This window comes from Fukomys damarensis, unplaced genomic scaffold (assembly GCF_012274545.1).
Source record: "Fukomys damarensis isolate Sample0158 unplaced genomic scaffold, DMR_v1.0_HiC HiC_scaffold_32, whole genome shotgun sequence".
Taxonomy (NCBI): domain Eukaryota; kingdom Metazoa; phylum Chordata; class Mammalia; order Rodentia; family Bathyergidae; genus Fukomys; species Fukomys damarensis.
Window position 1 is genome coordinate 31,362,554 of NW_022900944.1, and position 17,798 is coordinate 31,380,351.

Consider the following 17,798-nt stretch of genomic DNA (forward strand, 5'->3'; position numbering starts at 1 on the left):
GCCTGCGGAGCCAGGACCCAGCCCCTTGCCTGCCTTCCTCGGCAAGCTATGGGCGCTGGTGGGTGACCCAGGCACCGACCACCTGATCCGCTGGAGCCCGGTGAGGGCTGGGGCCCCTCGACACTCCCAGTGGTCCCCGGGGTCCCTCCAAGTCAGTGAATACCCACGCCCACCCAGCCTCTGCCTGGGACTGAGCTGTGGGCCCCTCAGTACAGGCAGTTCACCTTGGAGGGGGGTGTGTGAGCTGAGGATGAGGCGGCTTCTGGGGCTGAGGAACGATTTGGGCTCCTCCTGGAGACCTAGAGCCCCAGTGATTGCCTGGGCCACTTAGTTACCACCCTGTCCCATTGACAGATAGGAAAACGGGCCAGGAGAAGGTAAGAGCTGGCTCCAGCTAAGTCAGCGTCACATCTCAGCCCTAGCTCAGGTTCACCTCGTGGTCCGAGGTGGACCCCGGGTTGGCCTCTGCTACGCCTGAGAACTGAGTCTGGGTTGAGTTAGTTAGGATTTCCTGAGGCGCCATAGGATCAGCTGGTCCTGCCCTGGCCTCGTTCCGTACGCCTATGAGCAGCAGGCTCAACCCCAGAGTGAGTGCGGGCGCCACAGTGGTGTTCCAGTGTCCGGGGCGGGGGTGGGGGTGAGGGGTCGCGAAGCTCACGGACTCTGGTCTCCACCCGCACCGCGCTGCCGGGCGGAGGCGTTCTCGGTAGAGCGGGACCAGTTTCCTCGTAAGTGATCAGAGCCGCTTTGCCAAGGAAGTTCTGCCCCAGTATTTCAAGCACAGCAACATGGCGAGCTTCGTGCGCCAACTCAACATGTGTGAGTCCCCTCTAGCCGCCGGGCAGGGAGCGGGTGTGGGTGATTTAGTGCCCAGGAGGAGCTGCTCAGGTCCCACACCCTACTTCCTAGATGGTTTTCGGAAGGTGGTGAGCATCGAGCAGGGTGGCCTACTTAGGCCAGAGCGCGACCTTGTGGAGTTCCAGCACCCAAGCTTCGTATGCGGCCGAGAGCAGCTTCTGGAGCGAGTGCGGCGCAAGGTGAGGGCGGCCTTTTGAAACCGGTAAACCCAAGTGGGGAGTAGGGACTGGCTGCCCTGTGTTCTAAGGTGTTCTAAGTGAATGTGTCCCGCTACTGTCTTCAATCCACAGGTGCCCGTGCTGCGCTCCGATGACGGTCGCTGGCGGCCTGAAGACCTGGGGCGGCTGCTGGGCGAGGTGCAGGCTTTGCGGGGAGTGCAAGAGAGCACAGAGGCGCGGCTGCGGGAGCTCAGGCAGTGCGGGAGCCGTGAAAGCAGGGTGGAGGGGGGTCTGGTTGAGAGGGTACTGGCTGCCGGGGGCTTCTGGGCAGCCCCTTCCTCTCTTGGGCCGTGGCACCTCCTTCCAGACAATTGGACCCTTTGGACTCTAGGATGGATGACCATGGGTTCCCATGGGACCCCGACCCTGCCATTCCATGGAGGGGTAAACCCTCAGAAGCCTTAGCACCTTCCCATCCCTTCTTTCAGGCAGAATGAGATATTATGGAGGGAGTTGGTGTCACTGAGGCAGAGCCATGGTCAGCAGCACCAGATCATCGGCAAGGTGCTCTCTTCCCTATCTCATTGCTCCCTCCTACTCCTGAGCACCCTTCCTTCCGCCCAGTCCTCCTCCAGCGGCCTTGCTGGAGTGGGGGCGGGTCCTAAGTATGAATTAACCTTTTGCTTTCCCTTCAGCTGATCCAGTGCCTCTTTGGGCCCCTGCAGGCAGGGCCCAGCACGGCAGGAATGAAAAGAAAGCAGTGAGTGAGGAAGCCAGGGATATTCACACCCACACTCCCACTTCCAGGACCCTTGCCCCAGGACTCCTGGCAGCAACCCATCTCCTCCTTCACCAGGAGCCCCCATTCCTTTCCCTGCCTGTACAACCATCCTGACCCTTTCTAGGGCTTCCCCCCAACTCTACCATCTCGTACCCCCACATCCAGATCCTCTTGTTCCAGGACCTTACCCCAAATTCCCACCCAACAGTCCTTTTCCCTCCCCCAAAGCATCCTAACAACAGAGGGCTTGAGGCCCCAACCATCCTCTCTCACTTCCCTCTCTCCCCTCAAAGGGCCCCCATCTCTGGGGGGAGCCCCTTCCATTCCAGCATGTGACCTAAGCCTGGCAACAGGCCTTGGCTCTGCTGACTTGGCTGCTGGGGCCTGAGGGAGGGAGGGAGAGAGGGAAGTGCAGGCTGAGGGGCATAGGGGCTGATTCTGCCCACCCCAGCCTGAGCCCTGTTCATCTGCACAGGTCCCTGATGTTGGATGAAGGGAGCTTATGCCCAGCACCTGCCAAATTTAGCATCTGCCCCCTTCCTGGTGCCCTTCTACAGGACCCCTACTTTATCCAGTCGGTAGGTTTTTTTTTCCTCCCCTTTCCCTAGGGCACAGCTGGGTTTATGGGAAGCTTATTTCTTTTCTCCATTCCCCCAAAAGATGAAAGCCATCCTTCCTACTGCCAGACTCAGGCTCCCCAGCGTGGACTAGCCTTCCTTCTCAAACCTTGTCCTTTAAACCTGGTTTAGGTGGGTGTTGCTTGGGTTCTGGCTCTCCTTGTGGCCTGAGATCAAAGGCTGGGCCTTGCCTTTTTACTTACAGCCCCTCCCTGGGACTACCTTGGGCCTTAGCCCTCACAGGACCAGAGGGCCCATCATCTCTGACATCCCAGAAGACTCTCCATGCCCTGAAGGGCCCAGGCCTTCTCCTGGTGGTAGCAGGAGGTAAAGGGGGCAGGGGCTGCTCTGGGGAACATCCTGGAGGAGGGCCTAGCAGCCCAGATGGCTGTGGGGATAGGGAAAGAGGTCAGTGTCCAGGGTCTGGCTGAAGCTTTTCTCTGGTACAGGGAGAAGAGCCTGGCACTGCTCAAAGAAGAGCCAGCCAGTCCAGGGGGGGATGGAGAGGCTGGGCTGGCCCTGTCCCCAAATGAGTGTGACTTCTGCGTGACAGCTCCACCACCACTGCCTGTGGCTGTGGTACAGGCCATCCTGGAAGGGAAAGGGAGCTTCAGCCCCGAGGGCCCCAGGAGTGCCCAACAGCCTGAACCAAGGGGCCCCAGGGAGGTACCTGACAGGTGAGCAGAGCTCTTTCTTGATGGTAAGCGCTGAGGGTCACTTTCATTCACAGCCCAAGAAACTCCCCTGCCTTATCTGCCTCTTAGTGGTTGAGGGAGACATTGGACACTTGACTCTGTGACACTGACCTGAGTTCTCATAGTGTGCTCCTAGAAGCACCTGCATCAGAATCCTCTGGACGTTGGAAACTTCCAGTCATCACCTCTGTGGTATGACTCAGAAATCTACATTTTAAATGAGTTCACTGGAGTGATTATAATGTACACAATAGCTTAAAAACCACTGATATTTACACTTATAGGGAGGGGAACACCAAGACCTCAGGTCCCAGGTAGGAAGCAGAGGCACTTTCAATGTGCCCCTTTATAGGGGATGGGGATGTAAATCCTGATACCCCCAGGTTCCTTGAGGTGATGGGCACTGTAGGCTGCAGGCTGACAGCCGTTCTTCAGGTACAGGGGGCCTCTGGACCTGGAGCAAGGGAACCGGAGCCCAGAAAGTCAACTGCCTCCAGTGCTGCTTCGGCCTCCACCTGAGGCGGTAGAGCCTGGAGGGCCCATGGATGTGAGTACCCCTTCAACAGGGGGGGGCAGGGACAGGGACATAGGACCCATCAGGTCAGGAGGGCACTGCTGACCCAGAGCTTTTCCCAGGTGCTGGGCTCTAGCCTCCAAGGGCGAGAATGGTCCCTCTTGGACTTGGACATGGCGTTGTCTTTGGTAAGATAGGGGTGGGGCAGGGCCACACCCTCTGGTCCTTGGCATCTCAGTGAGCCAAAGCCATGTCTGAGGATGGCCCCAGTGAACCCTCAGCTCTTCTCTTCAGCTACTGGGCTCCTCCCCAGCTGCTTCCTGGGGTTTTCCCATGCAGGTGCAGCCCTTGGTTCCAGAGAGGGGTGAGGCTGAACAGGCAGTCAAAAGGCTGAATTCTCCAGGTCCAGGTAATGGTGGTGGGATTTGGGGCCTGGGCTGAGCTATCAAGATTGGATGGGATGGGCAGTTTGAGCTGTGCAGGGAATTTCCCTGGATTCAGGCTGCCCTGTAGAGGCTTCTGAGCCACCCATCCCTTCACTATTGAGTGAGAGTGGGGAGGTTAAGAATGAGAGCTCCTCTTGACTGAGCAGAAGTCAAACTCTGAGGAAGGCTCTCCTCGAAAAAAAGGAAAAATGCTCTTCTGATGACAGCCTCACTCCTCCTAGGAAAGGACCCTACACTGGGGACTCCACTCCTATTGGATATCCCGGCAGATTTGGGAGGACCGGCCCTTGCTGTGCCAGGGGATTTAGCCCTTTATGGCATCCCTGAGAGCCAGAGCTCCTACCTGGGCCCAGGGGCCAGTCCCAACCCCTAAAACCCACAAACCTCCAAAGCACCCTGGCCAAGGAACTAGTCTGCAACAGCATACCCATTTTGGCTTCCTGGTGCCCCCTGGGGGAGTGAGTGAAGTTCCTTCTACTGCCAAGTGCCCCCACCCCTCCCACATAAACTGCATTTTTTTTTCCTGTTTCTGGTCTCTTTTCTCTGTCTACCAGGGAGCACAGGAGCCATGGGGAGGGAGTGACTTTGCATTCTGCATTCGTAGAAGCATTCAAATCCTAGGACTTTAAATCAAGAATCCCTGGAGAGTGGGAGTGCTTGGGGAGCTGACACTAGCTGTCCTGCCTGAATCCAGGGTCGTTGGTCCAAGGCCACTGCAGTGGGGCTCCTAGGTCACATTCACTTCCAAAAAGCATGTTCTCTGTAACCCTGGACAAGTCAGTCCCCTTCTCTGAACCTCATCTGTGATGGGAAAGAGGGGAGGGGTCGACAAAAGGACAGATAAAAGCTGCCTAGGAACTGGCAGGCCTGAGAGGGTGCAGGACGGGTGGGGCTGCTGCTCAAAGTGTACCCTCCCTGGCTCATGTCCGGTGCACTTAGGGTCCGGGACAGGGGAGAGACCTATGTGTCTGTTCCCAGCCGGCTCAACCCATATGGGCCGGGCTCCAGGGCCTGGAAGAACGCCCTCTCCCTCTCAGTTCCCCGCAACCCTGTACGCCCCGCCCCCGTCACAGCTGCTGTCCAGTCCCCACCCCGCTCTCAGCACTTTCTGCACTGTCATCTCCTGCCCTACCGAGCCTCGACCCGTGAGTGAGGCCGCCTGAACTGCGATCCCACTCTGCCCGCAGGGGGAGGGAAGGGAAACAGAGTGGGCAGAATCCGTGCCTCTCCGTTCGGTCCGCAGCAAGCTCGCAGGTCTGTGGGCCCCGCCCTTCCGCGGGACTGAAGCTCTGGGACTGGGTGGAGGGGAGGTCGGGGTACCCTTGCCGTTGCGCATGCGTAGAGGCTCCCAAAGCGCCCAGGACCCTCTCCATAAAAGCTCAAGCAGGCAGGTAAGGATAGGGGCAGAACCGGGTCCCTCGCTTCGAAACTGGCGCTCTGGGCAGCATCTGGCCATGGCCCTTGAAAAATGGGCCGCAACAAAACTTCAGTGTTTACTTTAGAGCTAAGAGAACCTCAAGGTGATGCCAAATCAGTCCGAGTCTCTGCTCCCTAGAGAAGACAAAGGGCAGGACTTGGGCTAACAGAGGCTAACAAGAAAGCAATTTAAGGAGCAGGGAGGAGGAGAGACCAACTTAGTCTGATCCCTTCCTTTCCTGGACAGAGTAGGAGCTGACTCCCTCTCTTTTAGCCTCCACTGTAGAAAGCAGAGTGTCCGTGTGTGCACATTGCAGCAAGGTCTGTTCATGCAGTAGGGAGGGCATATACTGTTCACTGGGATGGATGCACAGAAGAAGCCATCTATCTTTGAACAGTCAGGCATGGGGATGGACAAGGGAACATTTGAGACTTGGAGGCTCAGTCCACAATGCGGAAGGAGGGAAAGGGTGTTCCCGGCCAAGAGAAGAGTATCAGCAGACATTCCAAAGTACCAGGGACATAGTGTGTCCTCCCAAGACTGAGAGGTAAGAAGGCAGTGAGGAAGATCCAGGCTATCTAGGGTGGTGGGAGGTGGCAAGAGTAGATAGACTAGATAGCTTGGATTCCCTTTGATGGGCCATGGGGACTGGAGTTGGATGGTTAGGCCTGACATTTTTGGACAGGAGACCTCCTTATAGTTCAGGTTTTACTTGGGCTCCCTGAGCTTGTCTCATCTATAAAATGGCAACAGTAAATCCTACCGCCAGAGAGTTGCCAAAATCACTACATGGAAGGGAAGTGAGAATGGGAGGTCCTCGGAGGGACTTACAGGAGATGAGGAGATGATGGCGATACTGAGAGGCAGAAGTTAATTGGAGATTCTCTGGGAGGAACTGTCATAGATGGGATGTGAAGGAGATAAAGGAACAGTGTTCTCCAGTCTCTGTTTTGTGGCAAAGAGGAAGGACGGGATTGATGCTTGAATAGGAGGCATTGAGGGGTGCCAGGGTATGAAGTGACCAACCAGGGTAAACATAATATGACACTACAGCAGCAGTGGTGAACCTATGACCCATGTGCCACAGCAGACTGTTACCACTGAAGGCTCTAAAAGGTTTGCCATCACTGCAGTAGGGGATACTGAGAGAGACCTGGGAGGCTAGGACCAAACAGATGAGAAAAGAAGATAGGCAAAAAAAACTCTAAAAGGAAGAGGAGACCTGGAAGGATGCTGTATGAACAAAGACAAGATAGGGTGAATGGGCAGAGATGGGAGTGGTCCAGGGCCTGAGCTCTTTACCTCTTAATGTCAAGGGCTGCTCCAACTGGGTTAGGTCACCAAAGGGAATGGGCTGAGGTTCTTGGCTGGTAATAAATGAATAAAACAGATTGATTTCTACCTAGTTCCTATTAGTTGGTAGAGACATTCTTTCAAAATGGAGCTCCATGGAGAAAAAAAAAAGTTTAACAAGCATTCCTTGGTAGCTTTCATAAACTGGACCCTGTATATTTCAGATCAAGCAGTAAATGGCTGTGAGTCATTCCCAGGAAGCAAGAAGATAGACCTGAGGTGATGTCAGATCTTAGTCAAAAGTAGGACTTCAGGGGCCAGCGATTTAGCTCAGTGGTTCCACCAGCTGCCTCACAAGGGCAAGGACCTGAGTATGATCCCTGGTACAAAAAAAAAAAAGTAGGACTTCAGAGGATTAAGGTATGTAGGGAACCAGGACGAGCCATGGAACCACACTGGGTTGCAATGTGGTGTTGGTGGTGAGGGTGCAGGAGCAGGCCTTGCCCTGGAAAGTTGGACCTTAGGGTCAATTTAAGGTGACAGAAGCAAAAGGAGGCTCTTAGCTGTTTGTACTCTGAATGCATAGGGGACTGGAGGAGAGATTATAGAGGCAGGATGCCTTGATCTAGCATTCTTCAGGGACCCAGCTGGAGGTAAAAGCTAGACTAAGGTAAGTACACAGTTAAGTTGAGGAGAGAAATATTTAGCCAGCTAGGAAGGACCACTGTAAACTACAATCTTAGGATCAACCCTAGGTTATTCTGTTTGTTGAGATGGGAAAGAACTTAGATTGGATAAACTAGGTCTGAAATGGTCACAGAGTCTATAGGCAGCTAGAGCTCGGGAGGGAGGTCCAGGCTGGGGAGAGTCAGGCTGGGGAGAGCTGACGTTTAGAAGGAGGAGCCTGAGGAGGCAGGACAGAAGCTGTCGGGAAGGCTACAGTTCTGTGCTCTGTGATGCAACCTGCAGGTCCTGTACTGCAGACCTGTCTGGCTGCCAAAGTGGAGGGGAATTTAGGCCACAGCACAGCTGTGCGCTTGGATCCAGCTAGCCCAGGCCCTTACTACCTCTCTGCTCCTCCCGGGTGCAGTCCAGACAATGGGCAATGTGCAAGAGCGGCCATCGGAGACTATCGACCGCGAGCGGAAACGCCTAGTAGAGATGCTGCAGGCGGACTCTGGGCTATTACTGGACGCACTGGTGGCACGGGGAGTGCTCAACGGGCCAGAGTATGAGGCGTTGGATGCACTGCCTGACGCGGAACGCAGGGTGCGCCGCCTGCTGTTGCTGGTGCAAAGCAAGGGCGAGGCCGCCTGCCAGGAGCTGCTGCGCTGTGCCCAGCAAACCATGCACGCGCCAGACCCTGCCTGGGACTGGCAGCACGTGGGTCCAGGTGAGTGGGCGTAGGGTGTGGCCTCTGTCCGATCCGGGGCGTGGCCTGGGGTGGAGCAAAAGCTAAACAGAGGGCAGAGTTGTCTATCTCCCCAAGAAGTAGCTGAGAGTGTGCAGAGGTAACCACACAGAGTAAACTGAGACAGAAGGGTAAACTGAGTCTGAGACACTGGTTCCTCCCACCTCAGGCTACCGGGACCGCAGCTATGATCGTCTTTGCCCAGGCCACTGGTCGCCAGAGGTACCCAGTTCCGAGACTGCATATCCCGGGTTGCCCAGAGCTTCAGAGGATCAGGAGGAAACCAGGAGTCCAGAACCAGAGACTCCAGAGGAGCCAGATCTAGCAGCTGAGGCCTCTGAAGGAGCTGAGCCAGAACAGGAAGATGAGATGGATCCTGAACCACAGCAGGAGCCAGAGCCAGAGCCAGAGCCTGAACTGGACCCGGAACCGGAACTGGAGCCGGAACCGGAGCCAGACTTCCAAGCAGAGGATGAATTTGAAGGTGTGGGGCAGCCCAAACCCTATGTGGACAGGTGGAGGGCATGGCTTGTGAAGTGGGGCAGGCCACACTCCTTGACCACTGTTCCCTTCATCTCTAGATAGCTGAAGGCCTGAGTGCTGACCTGCTATTGCCATCTCAAGCCCGAGCCAGACAGGACCTGGGAACCTGCTGGAGCTGCATTTGATGCCGTCAAGGCTCCATCTGGCCTGCTGGAAGTGAATAAACTCCCGAGGGTTGGACTGGACCTGATCTCTCTTCACGATTCTGGCTGTTTGCCCAGGAACTGAGGATGGGTGCATGTCTCTGAGTTCCTGTGACCCGAGCAGCCCTGTGCCCCAGCAAAATGTACTGCCCAGTTCACAGGTCCTTCCTGTACTCAGTAGTCCAAATTGCACCCCAGGGATCCAGACCCATACCCCTAGAGGAACAAGGACCTAACTCCTCGGTCTTGCTTAACCACTCTTTTTCTCTCATGAGCCATTTGCGGGGCCTGTATAGGCACTGGCCCCAAGCTGTGGGCTTGAGGTAGTGAGGAAAGAGGGACTTCTGTCACTTAAAGAAGGCTTAGCACTTATAGCCTTGGGAAGTTAGATAAAAAGAAGGAAACTGAGACCTTGAGTAGATGGAGGCTACACACATCATTGTGAATGCTCTTTTAATTGTTTGGCTTCCCTCTGAACTGGAAGCTCAGTAAGGGTTCTAACCAGAAACTGGTACACACAAGGCAACCTATACATACACGCTGACTAAATGAGTAGGAACTTTCCTGCTGCTTCTCTGAGTCTTACAGGGAAAATTAAGGCCCAGGGAGGGAACAGGGCGGGGCCAACAGCAAATAACTGAGTCTGAAGTGAACCTAGAAGGAACAATCAGTTCTGTACTTCTCCTGGTCCAGGAAGGGGTCAGGACTGGGGACAACAAGCCATAGGGCCTGCCCTTCAGGCTTGATGATGACTACTCCCAGGCTAAGCCAATCACACAGCCCAGGTGTGAGGGTCTGGACAAAGACAGGAATAGTAGAGGACAGTGAAGAGTGAGGGTAGGGTACAGGTAAGCTCTTGGGCTGGACTCACAAGGCCTGAAGCTTCGTGTGTGAGTGTGTGTGTGTGTGTGTATATGTGTGTGCATGCACATGTGTGCGATGAGAATAGGGCTAAGAACAACTGGTACTTTCTAGGAGTGTCCTGAACCTCTCCTTAACCTTCAGGAGCTGCTGCCTCCCAGCTCAATGAAGTAGCACAAATAAGTATGGAGTAAATGCAAAATACTGGAAAGCAAACCCAGCCCAGCTGGATCTCTACTACCTGGACCTCTACCCTTTGCATCTGTGTGACAGCTAGGACCTTAAATTCAAGCAATCACCCCAGAAAATGGATCCCAACCACCACCAGGACCCAGTGAGAGGTAGACAGCATGAATGCTGAAGGAGCACCAAGGGGCCGGGTGGGGGAAGGGAGAGACTGCAGTACTGAATACCCAAAGCCATCTCATGCAAGAACAAGTTTCTATGCCCAAACCACCCCAAATCCCCATCAATGTCATCTCCCCTCTTGTTCCTAGACCTCCCCTCTGTTCAACAGTTTTCCTGACATGCTGCTGCTAGTCCATAGGCCTCAGGAGTGCTAGCAAGGGACAAAAACCTTCTGATATTGCTGCTTGTCCTTCCAGGATGCTCCTGGCCTCCCATGCCCCCAAGAAACACCTAGGCTGTGGCAGCACAAAGAGGACAGCTTCATGTTCTGGGGGCCGATCTGAAGGTCTTTGTCTAGGGCTTCTGCCTGTAGCTGTTAACCAACATCAGTCAGGCAGCAGGCGGCCCAGCTCTGCTTCATCAAGACGGTTGGTGGCCATGATGTGTTCCAGTTGCTGCTGGTAGCGTTCTAAGTCCTGCATGAAGTGGGGTATGCGGGTATTATCCAGTACCCCATAGGGCCTCAAATGATCCACATCCTCATAGGAGACCTGAAGGGAGGAAGCCAAGCCTCAGGGCTAGGCAGAGCCCACTGGCTTTCAGGAAGTTGGTCCCAGCTCTGCTGATGGCTCATGGCCATTTGTTTCTAGGATTCTTCTTTCTCCCTTCCAAATGCACACCTGTGTTGTATAGCTCCAGGCTGTCTTGGGTCCTTGCTCTTTCATCACCTTATCTAAAGCCTCACTCCTTGCTAGCCCAATCAATCCCCTTGCCTCCATACATGGGTATCCAACTGGTTCCTGGATATTTTCCTCATCTCCTCATATCCAACATGCAACTCCTGGATGCCAGCTTATGCCAGTTCATGCCAGCTCCACCTCTTCAATTACCCAGGTCAGGTTCCAGGGAGGGTCTCTGGACTCACCCTCCCACTCAGGATGGTTGCTAAGATAAAGGGGTTCCACTCTGAAGATTTTTTTTTTTTAAATACAAGGTCTTGCTAGATAGCTCAGGCTGGCCCTGAACTATGTAGCCCAGGTTTGCCACAGGTGCATAGTGATCCTCCTGCCTCCGTCTCCCGAATACTGGGGTTACAGTTGTGAGCCACTAGGCCTGGTTTGAGGATCTCTTTAGTCTCTGCCCTTCTCTCCAACCTCATGGCTGTTGCTCAGTCAGGCCAGACAACTATCAGTGCTGTAAGGGTGATGAACCTCTATTTCCTGAACGCTCTTCCCTAGGTCACTATTTCCAATCCACCTCCCATGTGACATCGAGGGAGCCTTCTAAAAGCAAACTTTTTTTTTTTTTTTTTTTTTAACAGGGATTGAACTCGGGTCCTTCTGCTTGCAAGGCAGGCCACCAAATCGCTGAGCTAAATCCCTGGCCCTAAAAGCAAACATTTAAACAAAACAAAAATCTTCTATTTTTTTTTCTTTTTCTTTTTTGGTACCAGGATTGAACTCGGGTCCTTGCACTTGTGAAGCAGTGGCAGAACCACTGAGCTAAATCCCTGGCCCTAAAAGCAAACATCTTTACCACACCTTTACTTAAAGTGCCTCTGCCTTCCCACTGCTTCAGATGATGTCTACTTTCCTCAGCCTTGCATAAATGCCCAGCATGAGGGACTTGGTCCCTGCGCATTTCTCCAGCGTCCTTCTGTAGGCCTTCTTGACTGCTCCCGTGACCTTTGGAATGCAACATTTACACACACACACACACACACACACACACACACACACACACACACTCACCTGCAGGCTAGGTCAAGCACCTGCTCTTTGCTGCCTGTCATTTTATCAGCTTTGCTAACTTCCATCTATTTCCTCCCCACCAGTCAGCACTAACTGGCTGGGGCCTCCAAAGGCTTAGAGACCCTCACCTTGCCCAGCGAGGTCAGCAGTGGGAAATCAATGGTCTGGCGGTGTCGCAGAATGCGCACGATGCCATCCAGGTACACTTGGTCCTTGCTGAAACAGCCTGTGAGCGAGAAGGCGAGAAGGAGGTGAGACTTTGCCCTAGTGCCCAGCCTCACCCCACCCCATCCCAACCCCGCACCACGCAGCTCAGGCCCCTTCCCAGTGCAGCGCTCACCTGGCTTGGAAGTGTCGGTCTGGCCACGCTTGGCGCGCACGCAGTACTCCCAGCGCACGTTGGCGTCCTGCACGTAGCTTGCCAGGTCTTGGAAGAGCTGGCGGAAGGACATGTGTGCGGCACGATGAATAGTGTAGTACAGCAGGGCTGCGCGCCACAGGAAAGGCTGCTTGCGGAACAGCACGCTGTGCAAGCTGGCCAGGCCCTCCTCGGTGGGGTTGGCTGGCCGCAGCCCATACTGCAGCCGGCCCTCAGTGCTGTGCCAAGGCTGCTGCGCATTATTCACACCCCGCAGGTAGTGGGTGCCTGCAGGGAAGGCAAGGGGAAGAGGTGATGCTGGGCGACGGGACATCTGGAGGACATACCAGGCAGATCTCTGGTAGCAACTGTGTCCTCATAACCTCCAAATCACGCTCTTATACAAATTTTCCACAGCTCCAGACAAATTCATACTCACCCAACCCCAGGCGCCATGGAGACCCTCAGGTGAACCCACATCCAAAGACCCATACAGGCTTACATGCATGACTCCTCCCCAATCAGCCCAGAGCCAAACACTCTTTACCTCCCCCAATTCATAGCACCCCAGCCCTCCTAGAGACATTCAAGGAACACACCATCCCGTCCCCACACCCCATGTGCCCATATCAGTCATTTGGGCAGTTATGTTGATGCCCTGAGCAAAACCACTTCTCCCAAGAGCAGCAAGATTCTTGATGAGTAAGGAGACAGAAAAGAATAATGATTAGTATCCTCTTCCCTCCTTCCCAGCTGGCATGTCTCCTCCTAGACTGGGCTCTATGTGCCCACAAGCAGTTCCATTCCTAGGAGCTGGCCTCCCACCGACACTGGATTCTACCTCTGACTGGTGGGATTTTTCCCTCTGGCCTGCCAATACTTCAGCAGCCTGGCCCTCACTGTCAAGGAAATCAGAGGGATTGGAGGGAGAAAAAGATATTCCCCCCACCCCAAAGGAGCAAGAAATGAAAGAGAGCCCAGAGAGTGGGTAGGCATGTTCTGGCCTACCTCTGTGAGGAGAGAGGGAGGAGGTAGCTGCTCAGGTAGGGAAGGGGCCAGTCTTCCAGAGGGAAGGGGGAAAAACAAAGGAGAGGGTTACTGGGTCCCTTGCCACCTCCCCATCCCCAGCATTCAGCCCCCTCTCATCCCTTCCCACCCCCAACCACACCCCCCGCCTGACCTATTTCATGCCGCAGCATGCCCTCCAGCCAGTACTGGCGGGCTCCCCTCCGGACTATTTCATGCCGCAGCATGCCCTCCAGCCAGTACTGGCGGGCTCCCGTCAGGTTGATGGCCAGTGTGGGTCGGCTGTTTTCCACCATCATTACTGCCTGGGACAGCAGGTCCTCACTCAGCTGCACCACAATCTGCAGGTGGTAGTATCCTGAGCCATGGCTAGCAGCCCTGGGGCCAGTGCAGGCAGGCCTGCCCATGCCACAGGGTTGCCAGGCTGGACACTGGCTGGCACATCAACACTTCAATACCCCTGCTCAAAGCCAGCTCCCACCTTCCTGGGGCAGGGGCTGGGGTCGGGATCTGTCTAGTCACCACCTGGCCAGGTGTAGAGCTGAGCCTGGGCCCACCCGATATAAAATCTGACTTAGGGCATAACAGAGGAGGGGCCTTGCAGGCAGGGCAAGCTCACCTCCCCAACGCAGCCCTCCTTCTGCATGTATTTGCGTACAGTGGACCAAATCTGGCACTTGGTCAGAAGCTGGCCGCCGGTGGCAGCCTCAAAGTGTTCGTAGGTGCCAAATTTCTCCAGGACAGCCTCAATGATGCCAACTGCCTGTACATAGGACCATAATAGCTGGGTCAGCCTGGGTCCCTTGGGGGTCAGGGCCAGGGTGTGAGGTGGGCAGGCTGGACTCACCTGATGGATGAACTGTCCAGAGGCCTCACAGTACTTCTCCAGCACAGTTGTAGGCATGGGCTCCTGGTACTCAAACTGTGGATTGTAGGTATAATGGGACTGGAAGAACTTGTCCCGTTCACGGTCCATGTTGGTTGGCCTCAGGGCCACCAACATACAGGGGCTCTTGCCAATACCACTGCCTACATTCTTTTGAGTCTTAGCAATGTGGGGCAGGGAGGCTGCAGATCGCAAGGTGCCACCACCTGGGTCCCGTCCCTGTCCAGGTGGGGCACGACCCTGTGTGCCACGCCTCCGCTGACCAGTACTATTTACAGAGTAAGTGCTCTCACTTCGACGCATGTGGCCACGGTGGCCCAAGTGCAGCTTTGAGAAGGGCTGCTGCTCAGGCTGGGGCTGCAGCACTGAGGGGACTGCCAGAGCCAGGGACTGAGGCCAGGGGTACAAGGGTGGCCCATCTCGGTTGGGCGGCTTCAGCCTACGGTGCAGGGACAGGGAACTGGCAGGTGGGCTGGGAGGTGCCTGTTCATACACCTGAGCTCCCGAGTCCAGCACCATTCTGTCCTGGAGGTCACATCCAGCTGGTTGCTCCAAATCCCCACACTGTTGACCTCTGAGGACACAGAAGGGTATGTGGAGACCAGCATGAGTGGGGTGGTCACAGGAGCAGTAGGCTCTATGATCCACATGAACCCTTCTGGACACTTGGAGGCTGAGGTCTGCTGTCCCCCACCTCCACTGCAGTCCATTCCCTCAGTCAAGTAGCCTGGGCTGAACAAAGCAAAAGGGAGAAGTTGTTTTTTGTTTGGTTTGATTTGACTATGGCTTTTTTTTTTTTTTCCAATACCAGGGATTGAGCTCAGGACCTTGCGCTTGCAAGGCAGGTACAGTGCCACTAAGCTAAATCCCCAGCAGGCTTTGGCTTTATTTGAAATAGGGTCTTGCCTTTTAGTTCAGAATGGCCTTGAACTCATTATGTAGCCCAGGCTGGCCTCGAGGTCACAGCAACCCTCAGCCTCCCAAATGTTGGAATTACAGGCATTAGCCACCATGCCCAGAAAGAGGGCAAGTTTTATATACTAACCTAGATGATGCTTACTAGCCCAGCACTTACCAAGTGTGAGAGCTGGCAGAGTGCAGCCTCAGCTGGCGGGCTGGACCTCAGGTGAGGGGCCTCCAGGGACTGCCTTCTACATGTGGCATCTTCTCAGTCCCACACCACCCCTCCCATCTGCTTCTACCCACATCCCACAGCCCATCAGGCTTCAGTCAGTTTGAACTGTGTGCTTCTTGCTTATACCACTTCCCACCTGAAATGCCCTCTCTCCTCTGGGCCAACTGTTCAAATCCAAGATAGAATCTGCATTTGGAAAGAAGAGGGAAACTAGCACACCCAAGCCAATCTCTGGCCTGTCCTTTGTTTGAGGCATCTTCCCAGTGGTGGTCATCCAAGGCCAGGGTCAGGGCACTTACCCCTGCTCTGTGCAAGGGCTCAGTCCAATCCAATCTCTCCCTAAAGACCGATTGGTGGCCTGAGGCTCAAACCTCCCTTACCTGCTTAGGAACTCAATTTCCCATTTCTCCTTTTTCCTACATCATCAACCTCTTTCTCTCCCCTGTATTCTTTTCATCAGCATGTATACATGCTGTTATTTCTCCATCTTAAAAAACAAAACCTTGAGGGCTGGAGATTTAGCTCAGAGGTGCCAGCATCTGCCTGGCAAGCGCAAGGTCCTGAGTTCAGTTTCGCAAAAAAGAAAGAAAGAAAGAGAAACAAAACCTTGGGCTGGGGATTTAGCTCAGTGGTTCTGGCACCTGCCTTGAAAGCACAAGGACCCAAGTTTGATCCCCAGTACCAAAAACCAAAAACAAAACAAAACAAAAAATATCTTGTGATTCTCCTTGAGATCCTTTAAGAGGTATCTCAAACTGAATATATTATCTACAAAGTTTTCCCCTCATATATAATGGCATGAGTCACGGTCCTCAAATTTCTGCACAAATACCATATTACTAGAAAAGCCACTCTAGCATACCTCTATAAAACAGTAAACCACCTGTCCCCTCCCCACAACAACCGCCACCCCTGGAATTATGGTTCTCTGTAGCAGTTATCATTACCTCAAATATACTGCAGTAAACTTTCTGCTTGTATGGAATATTTGATTGTTATCTGTTTTCTCCTTTCCAATGTTCACAGTTGTGTCCCTGGAACCCAGAATGATGGTACCTGACCCAGAGTAGCTGCTCAATAAGTGAACTCCAGAGCCTTTCTTCTCAGAACTAGAATCTTTCCTACCCAGAACCTTCTTCCTCATCTAGGCCTTATCTTCCCTCTTGCCTTTACCTTGCCTAGTGACCAGCTCCTTGGAAAAAGATTTCAAGACTCAAGCCTCATTTCCCTCACCTAACTGTACACTTTCCTGGACTCCTCATTTGTCTCTAAGCTACCTGGACCAGGCCCTTCCATTTCCACTTCTTTCACTTGACCTACCACCTCTCAATTACCAGAATACGCCTGTTTCTTTCACAGCTTCGCTCCTTACGCCAAGAATGCCCTCGAAATGTCTTCCTGGAGCAAACGCTTAACCATTTCTCAGGATTGAGTTTAGGTCTCACCTCCTCCGGGATGCTTTCCGGGCGTCTAAAGGCCTCTAAAAGGTCCCAGTTCCTCGATTTTTTTTTTTTTTTCACTTCCCTAGGTTATCACCCTCGGAACCCCCACCATCCTCTAGGGCAGGGACGGCTTTGACTCACCCTTATATCCCAAGCACCCAGTAATAGATGCAGAATGAATGAATGCTGGGTGGGGGAGGAGCCCCGACGACAGAAGGCGGGGCCTGGTGACAAGAGGGTGTGGCCTGCACCAATAAGAAACCCCTGGGAGAGGTTAACGTGGATGAAGAGCCAATGGGGACGGAGAGATCCACGAGGGGCGTGACCTACAGCCAATAAGCGGCCAAGGCTAGCAAAGAGCGTGCCCAATGGAGGGCGGGGCCAGAAGACAATGGAAAAAGGGTTTCTAGCAGATCAAAAAGGGTCGCGTTGCGAGCCTTGTCTAGGCTTTTGCAGTAGGATTGAGGAATTAGGTCCGCGTGCCGCGCCCCAACCTGTTCTCTTCTCTTCTTGCCGCTTGCGGTTCCCGTTCCCCAAAGCCAGTCGCCCCTCACCTAGCCCGCGAGAGCAGACGCAGACGTCGCACACACTCGGGCGCGCGCACGCTCACAAGGCGCCCGGATTCTCGTCAATCTCGGCTGCGGCGAGCAGCGAAGACCTCCGTGGGCAGGGCCAGTAAGGGCTGAGTGGGCGGTGTTTGGCATCACGCCACGCCCCGGGGCGGGATGTTGCTTTAGGCCCGCCCCTTCACGAGTTTCCCGACTTCCCCCGCGACTCCCGGAAGGGACCTCGGTGGCGGAGGGCTGAGGCTTGACTACTTGGGGGCGTCCGGGGTGCTCCGGACTATAGTCGAAAAGGGACGATGTTTGGATAGGTGAAGCGAGGATACCTTGGCTCACTAACCTCCACCGGAACTTTTATTTTATACCTCACACCCTGCCTTCTCCAACACAGATACTCAGGCGAACGGGAAGTGCGACTCGCTTTATTCCCCAGAGTTTGGGCGTCAGGAGCAGAGCCCCGAGAAGAGGCAGGAAGAGAGGGAAGGCGTAGGCGCCGGCACGAGGCTGAAGAGCGCAGGGCGGCCCGTGGGGGGTGAGGGCGGCGGGCCAGCC

The 17,798-nt window shown here is 54.5% G+C and overlaps 3 protein-coding genes across 8 annotated transcripts in view; 1 reads left to right on the plus strand and 2 right to left on the minus strand.

Annotated features, from left to right (window-relative positions):
- Window positions 1-26: 26 nt before the first annotated feature.
- On the plus strand, window positions 27-9,320 carry Nol3 (nucleolar protein 3). Of its 5 annotated transcripts, XM_019205754.2 has the most exons (15): window positions 27-100; window positions 698-819; window positions 910-1,037; window positions 1,149-1,273; window positions 1,505-1,580; window positions 1,712-1,776; window positions 2,273-2,375; window positions 2,620-2,741; window positions 2,864-3,091; window positions 3,545-3,656; window positions 3,746-3,811; window positions 3,963-4,032; window positions 7,870-8,172; window positions 8,360-8,674; window positions 8,772-9,320. In XM_019205754.2, exons 2-15 carry the CDS (start codon window positions 789-791, stop codon window positions 8,777-8,779), a joined length of 1,752 nt encoding a protein of 583 aa, XP_019061299.1. In that variant the 5' UTR covers window positions 27-100; window positions 698-788; the 3' UTR covers window positions 8,780-9,320. The 5 variants fall into 5 exon arrangements, with proteins under 5 accessions (XP_019061299.1, XP_019061298.1, XP_019061300.1 ...); XM_019205753.2 differs by lacking the exon at window positions 27-100 and having other exon boundaries at window positions 107-819; XM_019205755.2 differs by lacking the exons at window positions 27-100; window positions 698-819; window positions 910-1,037; window positions 1,149-1,273; window positions 1,505-1,580 and having other exon boundaries at window positions 2,968-3,091.
- Window positions 9,321-10,135: 815 nt separating this feature from the next.
- Window positions 10,136-17,462, minus strand: Kiaa0895l (KIAA0895 like). The gene is made up of 8 exons (XM_033757772.1): window positions 16,825-17,462; window positions 14,068-14,680; window positions 13,840-13,983; window positions 13,430-13,561; window position 12,657; window positions 12,177-12,482; window positions 11,965-12,062; window positions 10,136-10,636 (listed from the first exon to the last, which is right to left on the minus strand). Exons 2-8 carry the CDS (start codon window positions 14,623-14,625, stop codon window positions 10,472-10,474), a joined length of 1,404 nt encoding a protein of 467 aa, XP_033613663.1. The 5' UTR covers window positions 14,626-14,680; window positions 16,825-17,462; the 3' UTR covers window positions 10,136-10,471.
- Window positions 17,463-17,566: 104 nt separating this feature from the next.
- Exoc3l1 (exocyst complex component 3 like 1) overlaps window positions 17,567-17,798 on the minus strand; it is a 5,857-nt gene continuing 5,625 nt past the window's right edge. For both annotated transcript variants that reach the window (XM_033757768.1, XM_033757770.1), the window contains one exon: window positions 17,567-17,798. This exon is cut by the window's right edge and continues 1 nt beyond it. In XM_033757768.1, the coding sequence (XP_033613659.1) occupies window positions 17,690-17,798 (109 nt within the window). In that variant the 3' untranslated portion in view covers window positions 17,567-17,689.

Excerpts from the sequence above, each read along its gene's own strand:
- Nol3 (XM_019205754.2), top strand. The coding sequence starts at position 789 with ATGGCGAGCTTCGTGCGCCAACTCAACATGT. Across the intron at positions 2,376-2,619 it reads ACCCCTACTTTATCCAGTCG|CCCCTCCCTGGGACTACCTT; the intron begins GTAGGTTTTTTT and ends TTTTACTTACAG. Across the intron at positions 3,092-3,544 it reads CCCAGGGAGGTACCTGACAG|GTACAGGGGGCCTCTGGACC; the intron begins GTGAGCAGAGCT and ends GCCGTTCTTCAG.
- Kiaa0895l (XM_033757772.1), bottom strand. The coding sequence starts at position 14,625 with ATGGTGCTGGACTCGGGAGCTCAGGTGTATGAACAGGCACCTCCCAGC. Across the intron at positions 13,984-14,067 it reads CTGGACAGTTCATCCATCAG|GCAGTTGGCATCATTGAGGC; the intron begins GTGAGTCCAGCC and ends TCCTATGTACAG. Across the intron at positions 12,063-12,176 it reads GACCGACACTTCCAAGCCAG|GCTGTTTCAGCAAGGACCAA; the intron begins GTGAGCGCTGCA and ends TCTCGCTCACAG.